The sequence below is a fragment of the Pinus tabuliformis genome, chromosome 1_2 (assembly GCF_031772625.1).
Source record: "Pinus tabuliformis cultivar Carrire ecotype Pingquan chromosome 1_2, CPIR1, whole genome shotgun sequence".
Lineage (NCBI taxonomy): Eukaryota > Viridiplantae > Streptophyta > Pinopsida > Pinales > Pinaceae > Pinus > Pinus tabuliformis.
Genome location: NC_142298.1, coordinates 779,206,294 through 779,217,789, shown reverse-complemented (window position 1 = coordinate 779,217,789; position 11,496 = coordinate 779,206,294). Strand labels below are relative to the sequence as shown.

Below are 11,496 nucleotides of genomic sequence, written 5' to 3'. Positions count from 1 at the left end.
AGTTTATATGATATAAAACTGCAAATTTTCAACCATTATATTTTAAAACATATTTCTATTAAGCTCAACGAAATTTACAAATGGTTTAATTACGTCGTAAGGTGTTTCCCTCTAAAATGAACACCCCCAAATGCCTTTCTGTCCTAATCGTAGCCGTTAGATCTTTTGTTAGACGATTGAACAAAAATCAGCCGTCTAATTTAATAAAAAAATGTTTAAAACATTAAAATACCCTTAAAAAAACTCAGCTCGACATCTGTGCGCTTTTTACAGAGGAGTTACAGGTAGAGTCCATTTGAATTCTTAGTGGAGTTTATGGCAATGAACCATGCTCTCCGCTCCACATCTGTGCGCTTTTTACGCAGCAGTAACATATTTTTCATTTGATCAGTGTCGTTTTCGTCGTTCTCGAATTTGAAATAAATCCGCCTATATTCGGCAGATTTATGGAGCAGGGATGCCATAGATTTGAACTTTAACATATTCAGATGAACAGGTTGCTAAGGAGACAGCCATTAAGAAACCCGAAAAAGAAGAAGACTGTAATGCTCGTTGGGTTCGTGCTTAATCTTCAAGTTAGGCAGTCTGCCATTGCTGTACTTGAAACAGGAGCTAACACAAACACTTCGTCTGTACAGAATGGGGTAACACTGCGTGAAGTGGGCCTGCTAAAAGACGCCCTCGGCTTCTTGCATGCTACCGACAACGTTGTAGATAGAAGTGCATGTGTTTCTCTCCCGCAGGGCTGCGTTAAGCTTAAGGCCTTATCGGGCGGCAAAATATTCCACGCCCAAATGCATCAGAGGGGTTTTGTCGGAGATAGATTCTTACTTAACACTCTTATCACTATGTATGCTACGTGCGGGAGCCCGGAGGATTCTCGGCGAGTGTTCGACCAGATGACAACACGAGACGCCTTTTCATGGAATGCCATGATTTCAGCATATGCCAGACATGGATTTTCCCAGGAAGCTTTGGTTCTGTTTCGTCAAATGAAAAAACAGAGTGAAATTCAACCCGATCAATTCACCTTTACCGGTGTTCTTCCTGCATGTAACACCTTGGAAACCCTCGAGGAAGTTCATGAGGCCATAAGCAGACGAGGGTTTCAGTATGATGTTTTTGTAGGCACTGCCCTCTTGGACATGTATGCAAAATGTGGTATTATTGAGAAAGCACGCGATGTGTTTGACAAAATGCCTGAACGAAATATTGTTTCCTGGAACGCCATGATTACGGGATACCTGCACAATGGATACATGGAAAAGATGTGCTTTCATGGAATTCAATGATTGCAGGATATGCAATGCATGGATGTGGCAAGGAGGCCCTGAAACTATTTCAAGAAATGCAACAATATGGTATGAAACCAGACAGTGTTACCTTCGTCAATGTGTTGTCGGCATGCTGTCATGCAGGCCTAGTGGATGAGGGCCGAAAGTACTTTAATTCTATGAGTCAATGTTACCAGATCACACCTGTGATAGAACACTATGGCTGCATGGTTGACCTTGTTGGCCGTGCTAGGCACCTGGAAGAGGTTAAAGACATGATAAGCAAAATGCCAATAACCCCTGATGCTACAGTCTGGGGGTGTTTGCTTGGTGCCTGTATCATACATAACAATACAGAGTTAGGAGAATACGCTGCAGAACACCTTTTTGAGTTGGATTGGAAAAATGTAGCAACTTATGTTGTGCTCTCAAATATCTATGCTTCAGTGGGCTGGTGGGTTGCACCTGCTATAACATAAAAAGCTGGAACTAATCCATGGTCACAAAATAATTTTAAGCATATCATTGCAGCATGATTTGTCCAGCATGCTGTGGAGAATCAGAGATGAAGTTTAAAGGGCAGGGTATTCCTTTTTATGGAAAAGGCTTTGCCATTGGGAAGAAGTTAACCTGTTAACTCCAAAAATCAATAATAATACTCACGGTCCAAAAAGTGAAAATCAAACCAATATCTCCTACCAATTGGAGTAAAATTCAAATGTAGCTTTTCTAATGGAGGGGAAATATTCATGATTGATCTATGAAGAGCGAAATGATAGTTGGAGGTTATTGAAGTCTTCAAATTCAATCCTCGAGGAGCTGAATCAACAAATTCTTTTTGCAGCGAGATTTAAGCATATCTGGGTTTTAACTAACAACACTTGGGGACAGGATGTTGGGGATCTAATAAGGAAGAGAGCTCCCTTATTTGCACTACAGATGAAATTGTTCATTGCGTGCAAAAGATGGCCACCATTTTTAGCATGGATGATATCTTTTTGAACTAAAGGGCATTCAAAATAACAAGCAGTAATCAAAAGGCTAGGAAATGTTTGCCATGTATGTACTTTAAGTGATGTGCTATTCGCTAGAATCTAAGCATTTTTTTCCCTTTTCTAACTCCTATTAGATGGCATTATAAATGATGCGCTATTCAGAAGAATCTAAATACTTTTTCCTTTTGTAACTTCAGAGTGAAGCCCTTGGAGAAGAATGAAAAGTTGCAACCAAGATGAGATTTATCTTCAATAATTGCTGTAAATGAATCAATATGAATTAAAATCTCTGAAATTGGTACGAATTCATTGTAGTGTACTTGTAATAAATATTGAGTATTCTTTCAGAGTATGGGCTTGTTTATGCAAATGTGAAATATCAACCCCAGTACTTTTAACCTCTCTTAATCATTTACAAGCATTTAGCAATACACCATGGATTAATCCAACCTGTGCACCATTTCGCTAGTACCTATGAGAGGCCACAGAGGCCATGTACAAGTTGTATATAGAAATCGATAGGTGAGATTAGTAAACAATTTTTGCCTGTGACCCTCCCAGGCAAATTTGTAATTTCTATTGATAAGGTGTTGGCTTCGTTAGATCTCATCAATTATATTAGTTGATGGGATCCAAAAAGATGAGTTGTTGTCGATAACTTGATTAGCTCCAGAGATAACCTCCACACACTGAGTTGGAGATTAATATTACATCATTGCAGTACTCTGTTGCTTAGAGGGCACCTTTACCAGACTACCAGTACACCATGGTAAATCCATGTCATCCCTCTGAAAGGCCAACTACAAGTTGTCTATGGAGCCCGATAGGTGAGATTAATAAATGATTTTACCTTGATATACTTGTAATTTCTATTGATTTGAGTGGCTAGTTTCATTGAACATCATCAAGTACATTAGTTCACAGGAAACCCAAAAAGATGAGATGTTCATTGTCGTTGAGTACATCATTACAATACATTTGGTGGAACTTTCACTTTGTGGGACAGTCTTTTCGTTGCTTAAGAGGCCCACACCAACCCTCATCTACAAGATGTCAGGGTCTGTCTGAGTAAAAACGTGAATTGTGTGTTTGACCTTTCCATATTGGTAGGTAATTGATGTTTTGATAGATAGAAGATGGATGCAGAAACATTTTGTTTTTCTTTTCCCTTTGTAATTTGGCCATATGATTTTTTTCATGAGACAATGATGGGATTTTATTTAAATTGTATGTTTTAATCCTAAAATGAATTTAGTGTCTTTTTTGTAAATTTATAACATAAAACTATAATTTTCTGATTTGTAAAATAGATAAAATATAAATAAATTTACTCTTAAAATAACCAAAAAAAAATATGTAAGCAGAATACAAAATATATAATACTGAATATATTTGAATGTGGATGCAAATATATTTGAATTATCAGTCATTTGCACAAAACCGAGGGACATATTATGTAAGCTGAATATATAATATATAATACTGAATATATTTGAATGTGGATGCAAATATATTTGAATACAACTCGAATTATCAGTCATATGCACAAAACCGAGGGACATAGTGTGAAGGAGTTGATAAATCATTCTTAAAATTTATGTTTAATATTTTTTATTTTATAAAAATTTTATTATTATATTAAATAAAAACTTATTAGATATATATATATATATATATATATATATATATATATATATATATATATATATATATATACGCCGTAAGGCATTTCCATCTGAAATGAACTCCCCCAAATGCCCTTCTGTCCTAATCGTAGCCGTTAGATCTTTTGTTAGACGATTGAACAAAAATCAGCCGTCTAATTTAATAAAAAATGTTTTAAAACATTAAAATACCCTTAAAAAAACTCCGCTCGACATCTGTGCGCTTTTTATGGAGGAGTTACAGGTAGAGTCCATTTGAATTCTTAGTGGAGTTTATGGCAATGAACAATGCTCTCCACTCCACATCTGTGCGCTTTTTACGCAGGAGTTCCAGGTAGAGTCCGTTTGAATTCTTCATGGAGGTTATGGCGATGAACAATGACGACACTAGAATACTCACAAGGAGAGAATTGCAGCGAAAGGAGCTCAGAGCAATGTGGTGCTAGCGGCCTAAGGTCAATGGGAGCAGGCCCAGGGTTGTGGTGTTGCAAAACTTCAAACCACCAATGTTGGAATGCCAGAGACATCAATTTCAGCAACAACAACAGTCCAAGGCCACTGCGAGCATCAGAGGCCAGGGTAGGAAGCGGGGCATGTCGAGGACTGGGCATTGCGAGAAAATTGCTGCAGCAGCAACCCAAGGCCATTGGGAGCTCCAGATGCCAAGGCAGAAAGCGGGGCAGGAAGCCCCGCGCTGTGGCCTGTGGAATTGCAGTGCTTAAACCCACTAATGTACCAATGTCGGAATGCGAGAAACATCAAATGCAGTAGCAACAAAACCCGAGTACTTTTAACCTCTCTTAATCATTTACAAGCATTTAGCAATACACCATGGATTAATCCAACCTGTGCACCATTTCGCTAGCACCTATGAGAGGCCACAGAGGCCATGTACAAGTTGTATATAGAAATCGATAGGCGAGATTAGTAAACAATTTTTCCTGTGACCCTCCCAGGAAAATTTGTAATTTCTATTGATGAGGTGTTGGCTTCGTTAGATCTCATCAATTATATTAGTTGATGGGATCCAAAAAGATGAGTTGTTGTCGATAACTTGATTAGCTCCAGAGATAACCTCCACAAACTGAGTTGGAGATTAATATTACATCATTGCAGTACTCTGTTGCTTAGAGGGCGCCTTTACCAGACTACCAGTACACCATGGTAAATCCATGTCATCCCTCTGAAAGGCCAACTACAAGTTGTCTATGGAGCCCGATAGGTGAAATTAATAAACGATTTTACCTTGATATACTTGTAATTTCTATTGATTTGAGTGGCTGGTTTCATTGAACATCATCAAGTACATTAGTTCACAGGAAACCCAAAAATATGAGATGTTCATTGTCGTTGAGTACATCATTACAATACATTTGGTGGAACTTTCACTTTGTGGGACAGTCTTTTCGTTGCTTAAGAGGTCCACACCAACCCTCATCTACAAGATGTCAGGGTCTGTCTGAGTAAAAACGTGAATTGTGTGTTTGACCTTTCCATATTGGTAGGTAATTGATGTTTTGATAGATAGAAGATGGACGCAGAAACATTTTGTTTTTCTTCTCCCTTTGTAATTTGGCCATATGATTTTTTTCATGAGACAGTGATGGGCTTTTATTTAAATTGTATGTTTTAATCCTAAAATGAATTTAGTGTCTTTTTTGTAAATTTATAACATAAAACTATAATTTTCTGATTTGTAAAATAGATAAAATATAAATAAATTTACTCTTAAAATAACCAAAAAAAAATATGTAAGCAGAATACAAAATATATAATACTGAATATATTTGAATGTGGATGCAAATATATTTGAATTATCAGTCATTTGCACAAAACCGAGGGACATATTATGTAAGCTGAATATATAATATATAATACTGAATATATTTGAATGTGGATGCAAATATATTTGAATACAACTCGAATTATCAGTCATATGCACAAAACCGAGGGACATAGTGCGAAGGAGTTGATAAATCATTCTTAAAATTTATGTTTAATATTTTTTATTTTATAAAATTTTTATTATTATATTAAATAAAAACTTATTTTATATATATATACGCCGTAAGGCGTTTCCATCTGAAATGAACTCCCCCAAATGCCCTTCTGTCCTAATCGTAGCCGTTAGATCTTTTGTTAGACGATTGAACAAAAATCAGCGGTCTAATTTAATAAAAAATGTTTTAAAACATTAAAATACCCTTAAAAAAACTCCGCTCGACATCTGTGCGCTTTTTATGGAGGAGTTACAGGTAGAGTCCATTTGAATTCTTAGTGGAGTTTATGGCAATGAACAATGCTCTCCGCTCCACATCTGTGCGCTTTTTACGCAGGAGTTCCAGGTAGAGTCCGTTTGAATTCTTCATGGAGGTTATGGCGATGAACAATGACGACACTAGAATGCTCACAAGGAGAGAATTGCAGCGAAAGGAGCTCAGAGCAATGTGGCGCTAGTGGCCTAAGGTCAATGGGAGCAGGCCCAGGGCTGTGGTGTTGCAGAGCTTCAAACCACCAATGTTGGAATGCCAGAGACATCAATTTCAGCAACAACAACAGTCCAAGGCCACTGCGAGCATCAGAGGCCAGGGTAGGAAGCGGGGCATGCCGAGGACTGGGGATTGCGAGAAAATTGCTGCAGCAGCAACCCAAGGCCACTGGGAGCTCCAGATGCCAAGGCAGAAAGCGGGGCAGGAAGCCCCGCGCTGTGGCCTGTGGAATTGCAGTGCTTAAACCCACTAATGTACCAATGTCGGAATGTGAGAAACATCAAATGCAGTAGCAACAAGAGTCCAAGGCCACTACGAGCACCAGAGGCCAGGGTAAGAAGCGGGGCAGGAAGCCCCGGACTGTGTTACATGAGGGCAATGATGGTGGTGTGAAGAAGAGAGGGCGGAAACGCAAGGTCAACAAGGAGCAGGAAGAAATTGGGGCAGAATTTGGGGTTTTGAAATTAATGAATGCGGGTAACGAAGATGATGTTAATTGACGAGGATCGCAATAAAGAAGCAACCAATGGCTTTTTGGAGTAAAGTGCATTGGTTTCGAACACAGAGCCTAAATGACCTACACCACTGAATTTAAGCAACGAGGGGTTAAATATTACCCCAACTCCTGATGTTTTCAAGGTTAAGAATACCAAGAATTTTGTCAGAAAAATGCAGATGGGGGTGGATAGTATATTCCAGCATAGGAGAATAAAATGAAGGCAACATCACAATATTCCAGCATAGGGGAATAAAATGAAGGCAACATCACAGAACACTGTGAATACGAATTTCCATCACTGTAAAAGAAATGACAAAGGCAGAGTGGTCTATTGTTCCAAATGTCCAAAGAAGTACTGTCTTATCTGCATTCGAAAATAATACTAAGGAGCAAGTATATATATATATATATATATATATATATATATATATATATATATATATATATATATATATATATATTTGTTCTTTCTAATGGTTTTTCTTTCCATTTCTATACATGTACAGAGGGCCATTGTGCCTACTTACGGTAACTAATATTTTGCCTGTTATGGCAGGTCAAGCCTTGTGTTTCCAAGCCACCACAGGTGAGAAAGTTGTCCTCTGGCATAATGCAATGCCCTTTCCAATTTGCTAACCTCTAATTCCTCTAAGCTTAATATGGGTTTTTAATGGATTTGATATTTGTACAGGTGGGTACTCAACTCCTTCTAAGCTCAACTTTATCTGTCGCAAATGCTATCGAGGATGAGAGCCCCAACCAACAACTGACTTCCAGGTTCTGCTACTTCCAAGTTATTGAATCTTGGTCGATCTCATGCAAGGTTCTGCTTGTAGGTTTTCCGCTAGGTTACATTAAGTTATTTTTACTGTTGGACAAGGCATGTTGATCAGGTGAGCAATTCATCCACCTTCTTTGTACAATTTGAGTGGACTTGAACACCCATTTTAAAGTTCTATGTACAATTTGAGTGACCTTGAACACCCATTTTAAGGAAGCTTTCTGCATTTAGAATACTTCCGTTTATTGAAAACTAAATAAAAGGCTGGATTTTATCTATATTAAATGTCAGATAGAATTCCACATAAAGTAAAGTCGTGTGTTGTAGATATTAGGTTTTAGGATTAGTTGCTTCCAATTATGGTAATCGTTGTAGCAAAGGATCTAATTTCTAGCACTATTGGGGAAACAACACAACTGATATCTGGGCATCCCTTTGACACAATTGAGGTGAAGCCCCAGAGTCAACCATTGCTTCTTCCTGGCCAGCATCTTCGCTATGTCGGTGCAATGGATGTTGTCAAGTAGACCATTGCCAAAGAAGGCCTCACAGGGATGTACAAAGGAATGGGAGCCCCTTTTTCCACTGTCGCAGCTTGCAATGCAGTTGTGTTTAGTGCAAGAGGTCAGATGGAAGCCCTATTTAGGGTTGAGCCTGGTTTGCCACTGTAGGGCAGCAGGTGGTGTGTGGAGAAGGGGCAGGGATTGCTTATCTTTCTTGTCTTACCCAACTAAGCTTATCAGATGTAGATTGCAAGCTTAGAGTGCGTTGGCTACTGCTTCAGTTGCAACTTTAGGGGTAACAAGAGTGACAGCTTCTATTAAACACAATGGCCTAGTTGATGTAGCTAAGCATGTCTTAAGATCCGAAGGAGCCAGAGAATTGTTTAAGGGCTTTATCCTACTTTATTAAGGGATGTATATGTAAATGGCATTGCATATGGCGTGTATAAGGCTCTGAAGTCGTTGATGGCACGACGACATGATGCATCTCAATTGGGCATGGGTGGCCTGCTTGTTTTTGGTGGGATTTCTGGCGCTTCTAGCTGGACACTTGTATATCCAATTGATGCTTTGAAGAGTTTCATTCAGATTGATGAATTTCACCATCCAAAGTATGTTGGTACAATTAATCTCATCAAGAAACTTGTTGCTTTAGAAGGGCTTAAAGGCTTGTCTAAAAGGCTTGGTCAAAGCCATGGCCAGAAGTGTTCCTGCCAATGTCGCCTGCTTCCTTGCTTATGAGATTACCAGGTCAAGGCTGGGATGATGGGAACTTCAAATCAACTTGTGTCTAGTTACAGGAGTTCAAAAGAAACAAAGCAAATTGGGAAATGGCATGTTCGTTATTTGAAAGTTGTTTAGGGCTCATTTTTTATTCTTCATTCTTGGTTTGGGTGAGCTCTGTCGTCTTTGATTTTATTTTTTTGCGTAAATTTCTAACGGGTTTCCATCTTCCTCTCTCATTAGAGATAATAGCTAGACGTTCAATGTTCTCTTTGGTGCCTCTGAACAATTTACAATCGTACCTCTATTCGGCTTATACACGATTGAATCGAAAATAAAAAGCATGAGGGGCCTTCTTCTCAGAAGCGAGGAATTCTGAGAGTGAAGTGCATCTGGTTAATCAAGTATGTATCCATAAGATCTCTCGCTTTTCTCTTTGAATTAGTATAATCTATTATATATTTGCAAGTTCATTTTCCTAGGTGGTTAGATATAGTAGCTTGTAATTGGACAATTTAATGGAAAATGCAAACACATGTGACATCATTTCTTCTTTACAAGTTAGAATAGTTCACTTTCCCACGTAGCTACAAGTTAGAATAGTTCACTTTCCTGTGTGGCTACAAGTTAGAATAGATCACTTTACCGTGTGGCTAGATATTATAGCTTGTAATTGGACAATTTAATGGAAAATGCAAATGCATACACCATCATTTCTTTACAAGTTATGTACTCTAATACTGGGATGCCAAAATTGTAATGCAATAATTTCTTTTTATTAAAATAATAATAATAATAATAACAAAAATAAAATATTCATGAATATAGGATACACTTAGAGGCTCACTTCTTTAATTGAATAAAATAAAATAAAATAACAAAAATAAAATATTCATGAATATAGGATACACTTAGAGGCTCACTTCTTTAATTGAAGTTGGGTTGTGAAAAGTGTGTGATGTTTTTTTATTTATTTTTAATAAAACTATATAAAAAATAGATAAAATTAGATAAAATTGGATAGTCTAAATGCTTTATATAAACAACTTCATTTTCTTATTTTTAATATTTGTTCAAAATTTCACCAATTATTCCGAAGTCATATATCTCATATATTTATGAAGAAATTTAATGATATTACAATTTTGTTTAATTATCAAAACTTTAAAACATAGTGCTACCTTAAATTTTCATATTCAACTACTTGAAAATAAGACCTTTACAAAATTAAGTAAATTAAGTAACTGTGATGACCATTGGACTCCCACGATAGTGCATGCTAGATGGAGAAGACATTATGCTTTATTTTATAGGTAGGTAGGAATTTGGGTTTGAACGAGACACTTTGTTTTATTTCATAATTATGAAGTCAAAGTGAGTTTCAGGTCAAATTCAAATAAAATTCAATATGGAAAAGAAATTAGTTGTCTAACAAGAATATCTATCTATCTATCTCTCTCTCTCTCTCTCTCTCTCTATATATATATATATATATATATAGATATATATATATATATATATATATATATATAGATATATATATATATATATATATATATATATAATTAAAAAAAATCCAATTCTCAACCATTATTATCTAATTAAAAAAAAATCCAATTTACTATCTAGGAGGGTGAAAAAGGAAAAATCCTTAAATAAATTCAAATAAAAGTTTGGAACACAAGGAACCAAAGTTAATATTCTATGGTAAATGCTTTGGAATTTTTGTCCTTGGAATATCAATTGTATTTCAGACTGGAGATGGATCAAGGCTTTAAAGGCATGACATGATAAGGTTCATGTGGATGCATTCTACAATGCGACTGAGACTACTTTTGAAGGAATTTTCCTTACCATTGAAGACAGAAATACACATGATAGTGATTTTCATATTGTGGCAATTTAATCAGGGGTTCCAAGACATCCTTCCACTGGAAAAATATCATTTGATATTTCACAACATCCAAGACTAGTCGAGCTTTTTCTAAATAGTCCAAAAATTGCTTTAGATGTGTTACATGAAATATCATGGGAAAAGCTTGGTTGTTGCATTTCAGAAACAACAAGTGGATCAATGGATCAATTTATCTCTGGAGATATTGACCAAAACAAATTTGTGCATGAGTTCAAGCCAGCTTTCGTGGAGGATTAGGAGAAATGATGAAGTTGCAACCATTCGTATTCAAACTTCACCATAAATTGGATGTTTTGATAAATACATTTCTAAGAAAATATCTTCCAGGGGATGACAAGAAAGAAGATTCTAGGGCCACTAAATTAGGTCACATGCACTCATCATTTCAATTTTTTTCTTTCCAGTGATTCTTAATCCTCTTCACTCAATATTACCAGTAGTCTCCACAAGAACACAAGCCGAGAGATAAATGTGGCCTATATGACTACTGATAAATCTATTTTGCTGAAACCACACCTAGAATCCAACACCCCATTAGTGCAATGTGTTGTTTATTGAATTTATAGGGTTGATTTGTGAACTACATTGCTGATTCATAGGTTTTAGAGCTGCTGAGTGCATCTTTTTTTTTTCCAATAAGAAAAAACCCACAT

At 36.8% G+C, this 11,496-nt stretch overlaps 1 protein-coding gene and 1 pseudogene across 1 annotated transcript; both read left to right on the top strand.

Annotated features, from left to right (window-relative positions):
* Positions 1 to 545: 545 nt before the first annotated feature.
* Positions 546 to 1,292, top strand: LOC149208185 (pentatricopeptide repeat-containing protein At4g25270, chloroplastic-like). Its single transcript, XM_089398256.1, has one exon. It carries the CDS (start codon positions 546 to 548, stop codon positions 1,290 to 1,292), a length of 747 nt encoding a protein of 248 aa, XP_089254382.1.
* A 6,445-nt stretch (positions 1,293 to 7,737) lies between these two features.
* LOC149208184 (mitochondrial carnitine/acylcarnitine carrier-like protein) lies at positions 7,738 to 8,971 on the top strand (annotated as a pseudogene).
* Positions 8,972 to 11,496: the final 2,525 nt, after the last annotated feature.